At 44.0% G+C, this 19,671-nt stretch overlaps 1 protein-coding gene across 2 annotated transcripts in view; it reads left to right on the top strand.

Moving 5' to 3' along the window:
- Positions 1 to 19,671, top strand: part of SDK1 (sidekick cell adhesion molecule 1) — a 489,999-nt gene that overhangs the window by 92,796 nt on the left and 377,532 nt on the right. For both annotated transcript variants that reach the window (XM_075565975.1, XM_075565976.1), the window contains exons 2-4: positions 2,234 to 2,393; positions 5,275 to 5,381; positions 5,637 to 5,784. In XM_075565975.1, coding sequence (XP_075422090.1) covers positions 2,234 to 2,393; positions 5,275 to 5,381; positions 5,637 to 5,784 — 415 coding nt within the window. The remainder of the gene's footprint in view (positions 1 to 2,233; positions 2,394 to 5,274; positions 5,382 to 5,636; positions 5,785 to 19,671) is intronic.

Here is a 19,671-nt window from a genome sequence, read left to right as displayed (position 1 = left end):
CTTTATTGCTAAGGGACACATTCACACACCTACACCATGTGGGAATTGAACAGTAATAAATGTTATATAATACACATGCAGGGATCAAACTCAGGACCTTCCATATACTGGTACCAATGCTTTACCTCTACACCACAGGCTTGGTGTTACAAGACTGACCCTATACATACATGCCACAGTGCACAGTGTACTACTGTATGTAAATGTTTTGTTTGTTTCTAGAGTCTCTGACATCACACAGTCCCTGTGGTGTAGAGGTAGAGAATGGTACCAGTATATGAAATGTCCTGGGTTCAATTCCTGTATGATATGGTATCATTTATAAATGATAAAAAAAATATATATATATATATTATTTTATTTTTATTATATTGTATAATTTATAAATTGTTATTTTATAATTTAGAAATTATAAATGATACCATATCATACAGGAATCGAATCCAGGACATTTCATATACTGGTACCATTCTCTACCTCTACACCACAGTCTTGGTGTAACAAAACAGACTCTATAAATATACTAAACCTTAACAGCTGCAATGGACTGCACTGTGTACTATGTATATGTTACGTTTGTTTTTAGAGTTTATGCCACAGGGATTGTGTGATGTCACAGACGCTAATAACAAACTTAACATATACATAGTATACAGTGCAGTCCATTACAATGTGCTTGTAGAGGTAATGTATTGGTACCAGTATATGGAAGATCCTGAGTTCGATCCCTGCATGTGTATTATATAAAATGTATTAATGTTCAATTTCCACATGGTGTGGGTGTGTGTGTTTGTGTCCGTTAGCAATAAAGCATTGATTTGAATGTTTAAAAAAAAAAAAATGTACGGGGAGGATGTGTGTTGTGTGTTGTGACCCTCCTCTGCGACGTAGCGCACTAGAGCTGACAGCTGCAGAGAGGAGAGCACGTGGACACAGCCCTATGAAGTGAGGAGAGAGCTGACAGCTGACAGCTGCAAGTAAGTCCTCGCGCGGCAAAATTGAGGTTTTCAAATCGGGAGCCACGGTCAGACCGCGATATAAGCGGATTCGCGTTGTAGTGGATCGCGCTATAACGGGGTTGAGCTGTATATATGTCTTTTTTACGATGCAGACCTAAACAGCCAGCTGAATGCCAGAGTGAAAACACTGTACATTCTTTGTTTTCACAAAATAAAAAGAGGTTATTAAACCTTTAAACTGCCAAATCCTTTATTAAAATGTTTTTGAGTTTGACATTAAAAAAAAAAAGGTAGTAAGAGAAAGATTAGAGGTTAGTCACTCCTAGAAGTGCAGCACTCCAGAAGGGCAGAGTATAATAAAGAAACGATCTGCTCGGGTTGATTGCTCCATTCATGCTGGGATTTGTACTCCTTCCTCTGCTGGACTCGAACATGATTGATAGGCTGATTATGACGCTTTTATACATATAATTGTCACTTCACCTGAACGTTCAGGATTATTCATGGGGTACAGACCCTCCCAAGTTCTGCTACAGTTAATTCATCTGACAAATAGAGGTAGATTTTTATTCTCTTCCAAAATTAGGTTACAAAATCAATTATGCTTAACCATATCTTTTTTTGATCATGACAAATATAGAGAGATTAATTCTATGTACACACTTTGATAATACCAAAGTGGTCATTTTATTTAGCCTGAAGCTGTCATTTGGGCCATTTTGGGCTGAAAATCCCCAATGATTTGACTCATCTCTTAAATGAGGATTTTCAGCCAAAAACAGTTAGAACAGCCGCTTCAGCAATTTATAATAAGACCCTAAGACTTAATTTGATTGAAGTGTAACTGTGACCTTCTGCTTGCTCAGCCACGGTGTTATATCCAGATCTCCCTCTTCTTGTATCCCATCCTCAAATAGAACAATATCACACGGCAGAAATATGGGCTGAGAGACAAAATGTTCATCTTCTCACGGCTTCTGCAAATGATGCTGAAACTTTTCATTACTTTTCGAACCCTTCAAATATACTCGTGTCTAATTAAACATGGGTATGTTATAAAGGCGAAAAGATGCGCTCCACTTTTGGGTTATATTCTTTTTGATGATCTATCTTTAACTCGTATTATTTGATCCAATATTCAAGCGGTTTTATCCCAAACAGGACAACAAAATCTAAAAGCATGTTTACAAAACTGCTGGATATCGTACGTCTGTTGAAGTAAGGGCATGTTTCCGGTTACCAATTAATAGCAATTTTGTTGCCTTGTGTTTCAGATGAAGTCGCCCCATACTTCAAGACTCAACCTGGGTTGCCCCAAACCCACTTAGAGGGGAATCGGTTGGTTCTGACGTGCCTTGCAGAGGGAAGTTGGCCATTAGAGTTCAAGTGGATATGTAATGACACAGAGATCACTACTTTCTCCTCTGAATACAGGTAATTTCCATTTGTTTCTTAGTTTGTTTTTACCGTTTACCACATACATTATCTCATATAAAATACTATTTTAACAAGTGGAGGTAACATTCTGGGACCCCCACCCCGCCCCCCGTGAACTTAGAGCATTAAGAACTTGCCCACTTCTCCTCCTCGCTCCACACTCACAGCACCCCAGACATCTTTTCCCACCCACTGTGAGAGATTGCGTCTTGCAAAAACATACCTCTCATGGTCAATCCCTCCACGAGATCCGTCTCACCCATGCTCGCCCTGTTCTGTTATTTCTATTCCTGTGGAAAGCACGTGGATTTGGTGTGGGTGGATATGTGAGCAGAACTGACCAGAAAAACAGGGAGCTGAAGACAACGAGATAAAGGGGGTTGCACAAGCAGTCAAAAGGTGCTAGTAAACCCTGTTCACACTCCACCAAATATATAACATTAAACACCGCAGGGTGCAGATTATGATAATCTCCACAAATATGCTTGTTAAATAACTGGTCTGATGTAATGGTCACGCGAGTGACATCATGTTTAAGGGTGAATACTTTTACCGGTGTTTTGGTTCTAAAAAGTTTTCAAAGTTCGGATTGCGAACCCGCAAACCCGTCCATCCCTTATAATGTGCCAACAAAACATTTGTCCTAGTTTTTAGAAGATATTTTAGCCAGGGAGCCTTGGAAATGTAATTTCTTTTTTTTTTTTTTTTGCTTCAATGGGAAATCAAATAGTACACGCATTTAATCCGATTACATCTATTAATAGTAGAAAAGTGAGGTCGACTGTTCAGGCTAAAGTGCATTGCCGAGGAAGTCAAAAGTCATTAGTTAATTGGGGCTCACTTAGCCATTCTTCCAAATACCCGTTAAATCCGCTTCATACTTCTCAATGAATTTGGTACACAGTTAAGCCGGGGCTGCGGGAGAGCTATCCGTTTTTGTAACATGGCGTTAAGCACAGTTTGAATGAAGACTAAAGTGCCCGCTCTACAGACTTCCGTTACAAACTGTTTGATTCCAGTCAAGTTCCCAAGAACAATGACCACTGGCGCATTGTCTCGCAGTCCTGCGACGGGGCTGCAGTCATTTAGCCCCACAATGAAATCCTCTTCTGCTCCCAGACTATTCGCAGGATGGGTGTATTCTGACTGCACGGGTTACGATAACCTTGATTTCTGTCAGTTCCGCAACTGATTTGGGGGACTTATAATTAGCTGTAGTTACTGAGATTTATCCAAGTGCCCCCATGTGAATAACATTTTGCTTCAGTATAAGAAGAAAACTAGGACAAACATTAAAAAAAAAAGACACTGTGTTTTTTTTTAATGGAACACCAATATTTTTGCTCACTTTAAAGCAGCAGTCCAAGCTGCCGTTTAAAAATAAATAAATCATTTTAATATGTGCATCAATGCAACCCACACAATGATACGTTATTAGCTAAGTTGCCGATCGATCCGTTCTCCTGTGATAGACCGGCAAAGATTCGACTCAGGGGTTCACTAAATGGCTGTCAGTGCAGCAGAAGAGGACCTAACATGCAAAGTTCTGTGGGGGAAATCAGGAGACCAGGCAGTCACTAGATACAATTGATGCATTGCTATAGGAGCAAAAAAACAGTTGTTACATTATAATACATACAAAATGTAATTCAGAGTTGTTTAAAAATAAATGCTACACGTACAAAACTGATTTATTAAAAAAATCACACACACAGGAGATAGCCTGGTCTGCAGCTTTAAATAAATATATCCGCAAGTATGCAGTATTCTTCCATTTAAGTCTAATAATAGATTGAGTCCTGGGAGCCTTCAAATCAAAATCTAAATTGAAAGCCCTTAATACATTATGTATTGTTTGTTAATTTATATCAAGCCAAGATGAGTATTCCGGAAGGGCCAGTTGCATATAGATAATAATAGCAGTGTTAAAATCCTTGACAATATTATCTGGTCAACCCTGCTCAATATATAGATTCATTTAAATGCATTGTCTCATATATAAGCGGCTTTATACCGGTCTGCATCCACCCTAGTGTTTTCATACCTATGAGTATTTCAATTGGAAAGCCTGAGGCCAGCGGCATTGTTTAGTAGAGAGATAAAAGAGCAGGATTAAAGCAGATGTCAAACATCGGTAACTAATACTATAACAGGAAGGTCAAAGCCCAGAATCGCTGCCAGGTTAATTGGTACAATTACTGTACTTCCAAATAAGAAACACACCTGGTATAAATGGCAGGGTGAAAACATGAAAACAGCCCTGGCTGCTTTGATAAATGTCACTGCCGCTTTAACAAATGATATATTTTTGTTATTAGTGACCCAGCTCACTGGCAAACAGCCTTGGCGCTAAGAAAATAAAATATGAAGAATAAGGAGGTAATAAGGCAGCGGTGCTCAACTCCAGTCCTCACCCCCCCACCCCCAAAAACAGGTCAGGCTTTCAGGATATCCCAGATTCAAGTCTGAGCCATCTGTGCTGACGCAGTGACTGATTGAGCCACCTTTGCTGAAGCAGGGACTGATTGAGCCACCTGTGCTGAAGCAGCGACTGATTGAGACACTTGTGCTGAAGTAGGGACTGATTGAGACACCTATGCTGAAGCTGGGATGTCCTGAAAACCTGGCCTGTTGGGGGTGGGGGGGAGGGGTTTGAGGACTGGAGTTGAGCACCTCCCGTGTAAGTACTGTATACTACAGTATAGCCTCCTTACACGTTGTATCTAGGCCGCGCCACTCGCTGTATCGATCAGTGCAAATAATCTTATCCTTTTTTTTTTGTCGAAGAAAGGTTACTGATGCTATTGGGAAATCCTCTTAATGAATTAACGGTTTTGCAGACTGCTCTTTGAAGCCATGTGCTTGCTTCTCACCATAGGTACACAGTTGCAGCCTTGCAGCGGTCTGACGCTGGCCTGTATCAGTGCGTGGTGCGGAACAGAATGGGAGCGCTCCTGCAGCAGAAAACAGAAGTGCAAGTCGCATGTAAGTTGGAATGTTCACCCAAAAGTGTCTGGGCGGGTGGCACTGCCGCTTAATGCTACTTCTGCATCCATGGTTAGCACCGAAATCATATTACCTCTCCCTTATTTCAGAAAATAAGAAGTGATAAAGTTAATTATTTTCTGGGATTGGGAGGCTATATGAAGAAATTCACATATCTCGTCTAACTTTATTTGCAAGCTGATTTTTGATGAAAGACTTGCATTAATAACCTCTACCCATATTTTTCGTTTACAGACATGGGACATTTTTTGGATGCAGACCAAAGGAAAACCTTATCACAAGGTCAGGCTGCCGTTTTAAATCAACCCCGTGTCATCGGTCACCCCAGGCCACAAGTCACGTGGTTCAGAGACGGTCACAAGATCATTCCAAGTGACCGAGTGTAAGTTTCACACCCACCGTGGTTATCTGTATCCAGCGGTTATTAATTCTTTGAGAGGAAAGTTAACGTCTATTTAAGTAGTTTAGACTAGAGCAAAGTGTGAGACATTAAGGTTGGCTTTTTTTTGGTTGTACTTCATTAAAATGTTAATATCTGGATGTAGCAGCGAGTGGTGGGGGTTTAATTCCTCTCTTCATTTTCATAATGGGCTTCGGAGAGGAGCCACGCACAGACCTGGCCTGTATCTAAATCGAAGAATGCAGATATTTACCTCTAGAGCTGCACTCTTTTCTTTTTTTTTTGTTTTTACTGAGCTTTGCTTAGTTCATAATGAAACTGTAATTACTGCTTATTTTTCTTTCTCATTCTCTGACAGTTTGATTTCTTTTGGTCTAATTAGCACTTTACCCACTCATAGGAAAGTGTTTTTCTCAGTGATTAGCTAAGCATTATCTAAAGGTGCACTGTCTCTTCGCTCTGCTTGGACATTTATCTAATTCAGACCTGTGATCTAGCGGTTTTTATAGTTTTTTTTCCCTGTTTTTTTAGACGCGTGTGGGACATGTGCTGTCTGGAAATCACTGCAGTGATGTTAAACTAGCACAATTCTGGGGCAAAAAAAAAAAAGGCAGGTTGAATTTGAAATATCTGTTGTTTTCAGCAGAGTTACATGCAGAGAAAGTGGAAAAAGAGCCAGCAATGAAGAGGCATAGACTAGGGATGGGAACTTCAGTCCTCAAGGGCCACCAACAGGTCAGGTTTTCAGGATATCCCTGCTTCAGTACAGGTGGCTCAATCAGTCCCAGCTTCAGCACAGATGGCTCAATCAGTGGCTCAGTCTTCAACACAGAACAAGTGGCTCAATCAGCCTCAGCCACTGATTGAGCTACCTGTGCTGAAGCAGGAATATCTTGAAAACCTGACCTGTTGGTGGCCCTTGAGGGCTGGAGTTGCCCACCCCTGGCATAGACATTGGTTATTGGCAGTGCTGTGTCTTTGAAGCATCTTTCCTCCTTGAGATTCAGGATGTGTGATGTCTCGTCCAGATTAAGAAACAAATCAATGTAGCAGAGGGTGCTTTTCAGCACATGACTGGCTGGATCTGTACTTCAGAACTACATATGTCCCTTGTTAGAAACTCAGCCTGTCTTAGGAGTTGGCTTCCCGTTGTATAGCTTTTTTCTGCTAACTAGTCCTGGGGAGCTGCAGTAGAGATGTTGAAAGTTGTACAACATCTGAGAAGAGCGAGGAACATGAGCAGTTTAACTTGTGCTGGTGTTTTGTCCTATTATTATAATGTGTAGTTGTTTCTGTATGATTGGAAGTCCCCTGACTCACTAACATTAGGAATAATAAAAGGTTTGTGTTCTGTAGCTAGTTACCTGTCATCCAGGCTACAGAAAATAAATGTAGAACCCAGCACTGGTTTATAAATAATGTTTTAATAGAAAACCTCTGACTTCAATGAATTATGGGGTCTCAAAGGGCAATGTTGTCTCCCATCTCAATCTAAAAACAGGCATGTCCTTTTAATACGGAGCCAGGTTACAGCCAGCTAATTTGAGCATGAACTGTACATCAATGTTTTTCAACCAGGGTTCCCTGGGTGTTGCTCAAAGGTTCCGTGCACTTTTCAGATCATTTGAAAATTGTACCAAATACAGAAGAATTTACAATGCATCTGATCTATTAGAGAGGGTTGGGGTTCCTTACAATGCATCTGATCTCAGACACGCTATTAGAGAGGGTTGAGGTTCCTTACAATATATCTGATCTCAGACGCGCTATTAGAGAGGGTTGAGGTTCCTTACAATATATCTGATCTCAGACGCGCTATTAGAGAGGGTTGGGGTTCCTTACAATGCATCTGATCTCAGACGCGCTATTAGAGAGGGCTGGGGGTCCCGCAGAATTTCACAGTATAATGATGGGGTTCCTTAACCAAAAAAAAGTTGAAAACCACTGGTACATATTTGCGTGTCAATAAATATCGTGTGTACACCGGGCAACTTCTGTAGTGTGTAACTCCGAGATTTCCAGTGTAGCATTTGTTAGCGTGCATTCATTGTCTTAGTAATGTGTTTGCCTCATTGTGATTGGCGTTGTTGTGTAGGTGTCAGGCAGTGTTACCGGTGATGCCTCAAATAGTTTGATGCATAATTACAACCACTTAACTGCTTGAACATCCATTAACTTATTACCATTCCACTTTAACAGTTGCAACATCCTCCCTCCCCCCCTAAATTACTAAAATATAACATAGCGTACATAAAGGCAGAATTTACAATGATATTATTCAGAGAGTTCTTGGTAATGTAAATTAGATTTTGTGCTCTTTTGCCAACGTAAAAAAGAAATCTCTTAATAAGAATTTACTGCCTGTTTAATATTATTTTCTATGCATTTGTTCATATTATCAGTTTGAGTAGTAAATAACAGTCCAATTTACATTTAAAGGAGCAATCCCAGCCAAGCAAAGTCTTTACCTGAACTTGGCTGGGGAGGAATGGTTCTCCTGGTGCTCAATTATGGAAACATTGATGCTCCTGGTTCGGGAGCGGCAAGCAATGGCCTCAATGGCCAATAGAAAAGCCTCTACATCGGGGTGGCCAACTCCAGTTCTCAAGGGCCACCAACAGGTTGGATTTTCAGGATATCCCTGCTTCAGCACAGGTGGCTCAGTCGTTGACTTTTAAGGCTTTACACTCTTCTGCCCCTCCTTACATCTCAGCCCTAATTTCTCGCTATGCACCATCCCGACTCTTGCGTTCTGCTCAAGGAAGTCTTCTTTCTACCCCCTTTGTATCTAAAGCTCTCTCCCACCTTAAACCCTTCTCACTGACTGCCCCACACCTCTGGAATGCCCTTCCCCTCAGTACCCGACTAACACCCTCTCTATCCACCTTTAAGACACACTTGCTTAAAGAAGCGTATGCGTAGCACTGTGGATAATACTGGACACATGATATAAAGCTTGGCCCCCTGCAGATGCACTTACTAGAACTCCCTCCTACTGTCTCTATATGTTCCCCTACCTACCAATTAGATTGTAAGCTCTTCAGGGCATGGACTCCTCTTCCTTAATGTTACTTTTATGTTTGAAGCACTTATTCCCATTACCTGTTATTTATATTATCTGTTATTTATTTGATTACCCCGTGTATTACTACTGTGAAGCGCAATGCACACTAATGGCGCTATATAAATAAAAAACACAAAAATAGGAGCGCATAGAAAGAAAGCCAGAAAACCGAAATTGGTACATAAATCTTTATCAAAGTAAAACAAAGAATGACACATATAAAATACCACATACAATGTATCACAATAAGGGTCAAATGACACCACATAGATAACACGTGTATCTAAATACACCCAAGACACCCGCCAAGGATAAGGTAGTAACACCTATGGCTCAGTGGGAAGGTCCTTTGATCATCTACCCTCTCAGTGTAGAAACCTTATTGCCGATTTCAGGTAATATGTATGCGTGATTCTGCTCAACACAAAATCTCTCTGAGCTGTAAATGTACAATAGCAGAATTCCAAACGTAATTTCAACGTGAAATATCACCGGATAAGAACCAGCCTCCCCTCCCATTCTCCCCATCTTACTGAATGGAACCCCCAGGACTCCGCTGGATACCTGGCTTTCTTCTTAATAGCATTCACGCCCTTAATTACCCCAATTACTTTGTCCCTGTTGTAACCTTACCTTAATGCAGCCAATGGCATATATTAGAACATATCATACATATACAATGGCATATTTTTCTATAAACTGGTAACCAAACTCCTCAATAGCCCAGCGCATTCTTCTCACGTTACAGGTTATCTGTTAATTGGAATGAACCCTAATCCAAATGGACAATGCAGTTTACATGCACCGACTTCAAATCCGTTTAGGAGTGCAAATAATGTCATTTTCATTTGATTTCATATTGAATATGTATATTTCCGTGCTAAGCTTTCTTCTCACTTGGCTACTCTCTTGTTTTGATGCAATGAATTCTACTTTCCTTATAGACATGTTCTAGCAAAAAGCATTGATTCTCTTTAATTAGAAAAGGAATATGCCAAATGAAAAGCCAGATGAGTCTTCATTGTACACATCACGGCTAATTCTGTCCGTTCTTAACGGGGATTATTTCCCCCCCCCCCGTCATTTAGAACAAGAACTGCCTAGAGCCATGTTACTTTTCTCATTATGTTGTGTAAGTAAACAAGTGTTTCATATACCATCTGTTAGAACAGTTAAAACCAGGGTAAATGCTTGCTCAATAATGGTATTGACTATTTTAGCCATGGCTACAAGGTGGAAGGCACGCCCTGACTTTAATCTGGAATTATATAGGTAAATAACTCATTTTTTTAAAATGAGATCAGAAGAACTAAACCAGATTAAATATGGCACAACGATACTTTGATATATATATTTTTTTGCGGGTTCCAAGTAGATTGGTGCTCTTCAGTGTGGCAGTGCCGGCTGCGGTGGCACTGCCATCAGTGCAGTGGCACCGCCCAACTCCCATCCGGCCCTGAGTGTGACACATTAGAAGAAGTTTTGTCGGAAACACTTACGAATGCTAAAAAAGTGGCCCAGAATCTAGCATGCAGCTTAAGGTTTTGCTAACATTTCCTGACGTGATTTTCTACCAGTTTTCCTGTACATTTTTAAACACCACTGGGCAATTTACGTTGTCTTTGCCAGTGTCTGAAAGGTGTGTGTGTGTGTGTGTGTGTGTTATACAAATGTGAGATATTAGAACTCCATAGGTAAGTAAGTGCAAGTTCTAGTAAATATTATTTACTGAAAGAGTTTGGGTGCTTTTTATTGCAGGGTATTATCTGGATGGAACTGGTCACGTTGCCTCATTGAGCCATGCGAGTAAATCAAGTGTTTCTAAAAACAGAGCATATATGAAAAATAATTAACAGGAGTTAAAAAGCGGTAACCTCTCCATATGCTGCACCTGAATGAATGGCTCTCTTTAAAGAAGTAATCCAAGCGGCACTTTAAAAAAATAAAAAAAAATATGCAGTCTTTCATTACCTTTATTGAAAACTAATTACCTAAGCTGCCGATCGATTTGTTCTCTCGTAATCGATCAGCAAAGATGCTGCTTCTCAGGGTTCACTAACTGGCTGCCTTTCAGTTTCAGTCAATCCTACAGTCAGTGTAACTGAGCAGCTACAATGTAATCTTATATTATGAAGGTAACATTATCTGTTATTACAGTTTGCAACTTGAACTGCTGGGAACATTGGCAACACATTATCACAAACAGAAAAGTGTTGCAAATATCTTGCACTGCTGGCTGGGGAGGTGGGATAAACCCTGCTATAGAAATCATAGGATGTTCATTATATTAAAACTCATTAAAATGGAATGAAGTTGAGTAAAAAAAAATTTTTTAGTAAATATTATCTAGAACTACAGAGCTGATTTATTTATATACAGTATATATATATACACATACATACACATGTAGGATATTGCATGGATTGCTCCTTTAACACATGTATGTGACAGTTTCCATTCTGTGATTTCCAAATCTCAAATTTGACAATAAATGGTGAAGAAAAACAATTGAAATTTGCCCTGATTTTTACGGCAATTTGCTTCGTTTATGTTATATTGCAATAGAACCAATTCTTATTTACACACCATTTACAAATCCAATCCACAGCCTGGGAGTATGTGCAGCATATCGCTAGTGGTATATAGCATGTACCCCCGGACAGCTTGTAACCCCCACCCCCCAGATTACCCCTGAGGGAGCTTCCCCCTTACTTCCGAGAACGATAAATATGTCTCCGTTCTTTTTATTCTTCGGGGGAAGGGGGGGGGGGGTTGGCTGTTAAATAAACAGTCCACTGCTGTACTTAATTTTTTTTTTTTAAATGTGGTCTCCTGTCGCCCTCGGCTCTTCTTGCTGTCTGCATAAAGTCTTCCTTCCTTGTTTTTCTCATCTCAATCCCTAACGTGGCAGGCCTTCGCCCACTTTTCAATTGCATACATATAGCGGGACAAGGGTTTTGCAGGTGTGTTTTGAGAAACTGCATCAATAGTAGTTTATGGAATTTACAGAGCGGTTTTATATTGAAGACGATCTGTTCTGCTTTTGAAGGTTAATTAACCCTGCGTGCTGTCTGGCCTTTTAGAACGTAGCAGGATAGAAAAGTGAAGGGGCACTCTCTAGACACCGCCAGCATGAAACGCCTCGAGTGCACACCCAGCGCCAAATGGCACAATCAGCAGCAATATAAATCTTCTACCAAGGAAGGAACAGAGCAGCACCGCAGAGGTCTTGTACAAAATTGCCAATTTATTTTGTCAAGACAAAGGTACAAGTTTGGGACCGAAACGTTGATTTCTCTTCAATAAATTGTCAATTTTGTACAAGACCTCTGGAGTGCCACTCTGTTATTTAGAGCTGCAGACCAAGCAATATCCTACATATGTGTTTTTTTTAATCAGTTCTGTTCTGTGAGAAAATACTTGTAGCATTAAAAAAAACCAACAACTCTGAATGACCTTTTTAATGTATTATAATGTAAAAAGCATTTTTTTGTTTCTAAAGCAACCATTTACAAAGCCACATCCCCTTCCTCTTCTGAAAGCCCTGCCCTCTCTAGCAGTGCACCAATTGTATCTAGTATCTTTGCCGATCAATCACAGGAGAACGGATCGAACTGCAATTTAGCTAATTATGCATCAATGTGTGGATTGTACTGATGCACATATTAAAGGGAATATATATAAAACATTGAATTTTTTCATTTTTTTTTTTTCAACCGGCAGCTTGGACTTCTGCTTAAATTTTTCCAAATCAGACTTGTGTGCCACATTTCTGTGGGTTTAGCAAGAACTGGGGTGGTTGGGAGGTGAGATGGGATTGGTAGGCCCATTGCATTTTTAGCAGTCCTTATATACAGGCATACCCCGCATTAGCGTACGCAATGGGACCGGAGCATGTATGTAAAGTGAAAATGTACTTAAAGTGAAGCACTACCTTTTTCCCACTTATCGATGCATGTACTGTACTGTAATCATCATATACGTGCATAACTGATGGAAATAACGCATGTGTAACAGGCTCTACAGTCTCCCCGCTTGCGCACAGCTTCGGTACAGGTAGGGAGCCGGTATTGCTGTTCAGGACGTGCTGACAGGCGCATGCGTGAGCTGCCGTTTGCCTATTGGGCGATATGTACTTACTCGCGAGTGTCCTTAAAGTGAGTGTCCTTAAAGTGAGGTATGCCTGTAATCATATATAGAGTGTATTGGTCTCCATATAGGAGAAGGTTTACAATGGTTGGTGTAAAATAACAAACCGTCCATTTGGTTAGATACAGATGTAGCCAGCCTTACCGCCCGTGGCCCGGAGAGATTAACGGTACAGGAGGACCCATTGAAAGGAATGGACCCCCCAACTCGCCATTGCGCCAGCCTCCTCCCCCAGCGCCTCGGCTTTAAAGCGTTTAATCCGCGAGGACGGTACGGCTGGGTACATCTGCAATTCCCAAGGTGCTTTAATATGACACAGCTTTAGTGTGCCCAATATGAAGGTCATTTCACACACGCATTTAAAGGATCCCAATTCGCTAACGAGTATTGCTAAATGATCTCAATATTTGGTTTGCTGGCTACAGCATGCAACTTTATCCCATTTAAAGTCGGGCCTCGTCTAATCTTCCTGTAAACTCCTTAATTCCTTTACTTCACATGTATATTGCTCAATATTTGTTAAGAACAGAGGACGTTGTCAAAGCTTTGCAAAACAAACTGTATACAGGCATACCCCGCATTAACGTACGCAATGGGACCGGAGCATGTATGTAACTATGTAACACAGGCATACCCCGCATTAACGCACGCAATGGGACCGGAGCATGTATGTAACTATGTAACACAGGCATACCCCGCATTAACGTACGCAATGGGACCGGAGCATGTATGTAACTATGTAACACAGGCATACCCCGCATTAACGTACGCAATGGGACCGGAGCATGTATGTAACTATGTAACACAGGCATACCCCGCATTAACGTACGCAATGGGACCGGAGCATGTATGTAACTATGTAACACAGGCATACCCCGCATTAACGTACGCAATGGGACCGGAGCATGTATGTAACTATGTAACACAGGCATACCCCGCATTAACGTACGCAATGGGACCGGAGCATGTATGTAAAGCGAAAATGTAACTTAAAGTGAAGCACTACCTTTTCCCCACTTATCGATGCATGTACTGTACTGCAATCGTTATATACGTGCATAACTGATGTAAATAAAGCATGTGTAACAGGCTCTATAGTCTCCCGCTTGCGCACAGCTTCGGTACAGGTAGGGAGCCGGTATTGCTTTTCAGGACGTGCTGACAGGCGCATGCGTGAACTGCCGTTTGCCTATTGGGCGACATGTACTTACTCGCGAGTGTACTTAAAGTGAGTGTCCTTAAAGCGGGGTATGCCTGTATTTTTGTCTACTTCTTCAGATCAGCATGCTGTATGTTACGGCAGCTCCGCTCGATACCTGTCAACAGAGCAAGTTACATAAACACATATGCAGTGTTAAAGATACAATATCTTATAAAAAAAGACATTTATTATTTATAGCAGTCTATGCAAATCCTGGCACACACTTTAGTGCTTATCAATTCTGTAGCGCTATTCTAGCAGCTGGAAGAGGTATTTTGATTTTTTCATTATCCAACCACTCAACAAGTAAATATTCATATTTTTTTTGTTTTGTTTTATTTTTACACAAATGCCAGTTTCACTTAATTTCTATAAATATTTATGTAAGCCATTATAGATAAGCACTGCAGTGTTTATTTATTGAAATCATTTTCTGTCCAGTACTCTGCCATTTTATACGATCCCCGAGATTTATATTAATATGTTTCTGATTGCTATTTATTGTAAAAGCAGGGAATGCGGTAGGCCGTTGTATTTATTTGATTAAATATGATAAAGCAAAGTGATTTAAATGAGCATTCTACGTGACGGCACAAACTGAGTGATTAGCAGAAAATGAATGAGTAGGAATTATTTCCTACAGCTGGTGTGTTCCATTCTGTAAAATCATCAAGAAAAAGGCTCAGAATCATTAGTGAGCCCTTTAATATTTCCTAAGGTTAGGTAATGATGAATCGGGCTGTAAGGATTTAGCTTATTTCGTGTTATTGAACATTTTCTCTATATATTCACTTGTTGTGCATGGAACAGGTAATTAATTGTATGTTTTAGACATACTGTTGGCAAGGTGCAATTTTCTTGAAAAAAAAAATATATGTATATAATATAGTAATTGTTGGCAGACGGCACTCACATAGTTAGCAATAGTAGGTGCTTGTCCCATAGATGAGTAATAAGTAGAGTATCCTTACCAGGCAGACCCTGTTACCTAAGACCCAGCAGCAAGGAAGAGACAGCACACAAAATAATCCACTATCAGCAGTGTATTGTAGCTATTGTGTGTGTGTGTGTGTGTGTAATATATATATATATATATATATATATATATATATATATATATATATATATATATATAAATTATATATTATATATTTTATTTTTTTGTTTTGTCCAAGAAATGGTTGTGCGTTTCTTTGTTGCTTTTTCTGATGATTTGCAGCAACTAAACATAACTGAGCAAAATGTCAATTTTCGCTTCAAATAAAAAACACCACCTGTCTCAGACCGGTCGGCAACCCTGCCTTTCCCCATTATCTCTTGTCAAACTATGCTTCCACCGACAAGGCTGGGCCTAAGGCGGCAGGATTTGGGGTTGGCGTGCGCAATCGGCGCTTGCTGCACGCACGAGCAGTGTGCATGCGCACGAGCAGCTGGCAAGCACCGATCGCGCACGCGAGGGGCGGCTAAGTGACCTCACATGGCGTCACGTTGCCATGGCAACGGGGCAGCACGCCACCAGGTAAGTGCATTTTTTTCAAATCTGCCACTGTTCACAGTGCGTCACTTTGATTGTACAGCCAGTAAACCTACTCACCGACAGCTGTTTCCATCGTGTGAATGTCCTCACAAGGGGTATTTTGAGTTACCGTTTGGTGAAGGGTATTTGTTACTCGCCATATACTTATTTTGTGTCTAATTTTACCTTCAAAATGTGTTTCGGGGCGGGGCTGTGAAACAGCAGTCCATGTGAAGTGACATTTTTTCTGTTTCTAATAGTTTATTGCAGCAGGGGGTCTCGGGAGCTGAACCGTGCGGATTTCAGCTCCGGGGAGGACGCCTGCTTCCCGGGATACCTCCTCAGGGGGGTACCGGTAGCAGTTCCGGCTGGGCGAGCTGGGGATAGTGAAATAGCGGCTTCAATGTCCCGGGCCATAAGGAAGCCGTGACACCATTCCTGCACAGGGACACCGGCACCCCCTACGGGTGTAAATATCTGGGGGAGCAGGGGGTCCCCAGAGCCGAAATCAACGCTGTTCAGCTCCGGAGAACCCCTGCATCAACCCTATTTATTTTTTTGATGTAGTTTGGGCTGCTCCTTTAATTAGCACTGGAGAGCATAAAAAACCAGAGGTGGCTGCGTGCCTCCGGCTTTTATCTGGTCCCTGGCTGAGAGTGGAATCTGGCCATCTTTTCCATGTGAAATCTGAGAGGGTAACAATCTTGTCTGATGCATTCAGGTCAATTTGAGCTGGTTGACAAGGAAAGTTTGCTTATCTTTACTCATTAGATTTGTTTGCCAGAACTGTACGCTCAATCTATTGTAGATTTCTTACTATGATTATGTTTATTCTGTCTGCTATTTATTCTGTACAGTATGTAGCTGTATACAGGGGCAGATCTGAAACGCATCAAATGTTATTTTATTGCAATGATACAGTATATCTATTAATAGTGCCAGATCAAAACAGACGTTACCCTAAAGTTCCTAATCTGCCCCATACTCAGTTATTTAACGCTCTACAATGATTGAGTGAAGGATTTTTTTTGCTACAGATATTTATTGCATCTACTCCATCCATTAACCCTTTGGCTGCCCAAGGATGTCATGAGGTCTGGCACTGCAGGGTCCCATGATGTAGTGCTGTGGTGGCAATAGGATATACATCAAGGGCAGCAGGAGCGGCCCTTCAAACCCTAAAACGCCCGCACATAATTCATTGCTCCATATAACCCCTCCCTATAACATCTCTCTCCTCTCTCTCCCCCCCTTTCCCACCCCACCTCTCGCTCTCCCCCATCCTACCTCACACTTCCCCCACCTCTCGCTCTCCCCCATCCTACCTCGCACTCCCCCACCTCTCGCTCTCCCCCATCCTACCTCACACTCCCCCCACCTCTCGCTCTCCCCATTCAACCTCACACTCCCCCCACCTCTCGCTCTCCCCATCCTACCTCACACTCCCCCCACCTCTCGCTCTCCCCCATCCTACCTCACACTCCCCCACCTCTCGCTCTCCCCATCCTACCTCACACTCCCCCACCTCTCGCTCTCCCCCATCCTACCTTGCACTCCCTCCACCTCTCGCTCTCTCCCATCCTACCTCACACTCCCCTCACCTCTCGATCTCCCCCATCCTACCTCGTACTTCCTCTACCTCTCGCTCTCCCCATCCTACCTCGCACTCCCTCCACCTCTCGCTCTCCCCCATCCTACCTCGCACTCCCTCCACCTCTCGCTCTCGCCATCCTACCTCACACTCCCCCCACCTCTCGCTCTATCCCATCCTACCTCACTCTCCCCCATCCTACCTCGCACTCCCCCCACCTTTCGCTCTCTCCCATCCTATTTCACACTCCCCCATTCTACCTCACACTCCCCCCACCTCTCGCTCTCCCCCATCCTACCTCGCACTCCCTCCACCTCTCGCTCTCCCCCATCCTACCTCACACTCCCCCCACCTCTCGCTCTCCCCATCCTACCTCACACTCCCCCCACCTCTCGCTCTCCCCATCCTACCTCACACTCCCCCCACCTCTCGCTCTCCCCATCCTACCTCACACTCCCCCCACCTCTCGCTCTCCCCATCCTACTCGCACTCCCTCCACCTCTCGCTCTCCCCATCCTACCTCGCACTCCCTCCACCTCTCGCTCTCCCCCATCCTACCTCACACTCCCCCCACCTCTCGCTCTCCCCCATCCTACCTTGCACTCCCTCCACCTCTCGCTCTCCCCATCCTACCTCACACTCCCCCCACCTCTCACTCTCTCCCATCCTACCTCACTCTCCCCCATCATACCTCACACTCCCCCCACCTCTCGCTCTCTCCCATCCTACCTCACACTCCCCTCACCTCTCGCTCTCCCCCATCCTACCTCGCACTCCCTCTACCTCTCGCTGTCCCCATCCTACCTCGCACTCCCTCCACCTCTCGCTCTCCCCCATCCTACCTCGCACTCCCTCCACCTCTCGCTCTCGCCATCCTACCTCACACTCCCCCCACCTCTCGCTCTCTCCCATCCTACCTCACTCTCCCCCATCCTACCTCGCACTCCCCCCACCTCTCGCTCTCTCCCATCCTACTTCACACTCCCCCATTCTACCTCACACTCCCTCCACCTCTCGCTCTCCCCCATCCTACCTCACACTCCCCCCACCTCTCGCTCTCCCCATCCTACCTCACACTCCCCCCACCTCTCGCTCTCCCCATCCTACCTCACACTCCCCCCACCTCTCGCTCTCCCCATCCTACCTCACACTCCCCCCACCTCTCGCTCTCCCCATCCTACTCGCACTCCCTCCACCTCTCGCTCTCCCCATCCTACCTCGCACTCCCTCCACCTCTCGCTCTCCCCATCCTACCTCACACTCCCCCCACCTCTCGCTCTCCCCCATCCTACCTTGCACTCCCTCCACCTCTCGCTCTCCCCATCCTACCTCACACTCCCCCCACCTCTCACTCTCTCCCATCCTACCTCACTCTCCCCCATCATACCTCACACTCCCCCCACCTCTCGCTCTCACCCATCCTACCTCATACTCCCCCCACCTCTCGCTCTCCCCATCCTACCTCGCACTCCCTCCACCTCTTGCTCTCCCCCATCCTACCTCGCACTCCCTCCACATCTCGCTCTCCCCCATCCTACCTCACACTCCCTCCACCTCTCGCTCTCCCCCATCCTACCTCACACTCCCCCACCTCTCGCTCTCGCTCTCCCCATCCTACCTCACACTCCCCCCACCTCTCGCTCTCACCCATCCTACCTCACACTCCCCCCACCTCTCGCTCTCTCCCATCCTACCTCACTCTCCCCCACCTCTCGCTCTCTCCCATCCTACCTCACTCTCCCCCATCCTACCTCGCACTCCCTCCACCTCTCGCTCTCCCCCATCCTACCTCACACTCCCCCACCTCTCGCTCTCGCTCTCCCCATCCTACCTCACACTCCCCCCACCTCTCACTCTCCCCCATCCTACCTCACACTCCCCCCACCTCTCGCTCTCACCCATCCTACCTCACACTCCCCCCACCTCTCGCTCTCTCCCATCCTACCTCACTCTCCCCCACCTCTCGCTCTCTCCCATCCTACCTCACTCTCCCCCATCCTACCTCGCACTCCCTCCACCTCTCGCTCTCCCCCATCCTACCTCACACTCCCCCACCTCTCGCTCTCGCTCTCCCCATCCTACCTCACACTCCCCCCACCTCTCACTCTCCCCATCCTACCTCACACTCCCCCCACCTCTCGCTCTCACCCATCCTACCTCACACTCCCCCCACCTCTCGCTCTCTCCCATCCTACCTCACTCTCCCCCCACCTCTCGCTCTCTCCCATCCTACCTCACTCTCCCCCCACCTCTCGCTCTCTCCCATCCTACCTCACTCTCCCCCCACCTCTCGCTCTCCCCCATCCTACCTTGCACTCCCTCCACCTCTCGCTCTCCCCATCCTACCT

Source organism: Ascaphus truei, chromosome 11, assembly GCF_040206685.1.
Source record: "Ascaphus truei isolate aAscTru1 chromosome 11, aAscTru1.hap1, whole genome shotgun sequence".
NCBI lineage: Eukaryota > Metazoa > Chordata > Amphibia > Anura > Ascaphidae > Ascaphus > Ascaphus truei.
The sequence above is the reverse complement of the archived record's forward strand: the minus strand, read 5'-3'. Positions and strand labels throughout refer to the sequence as shown.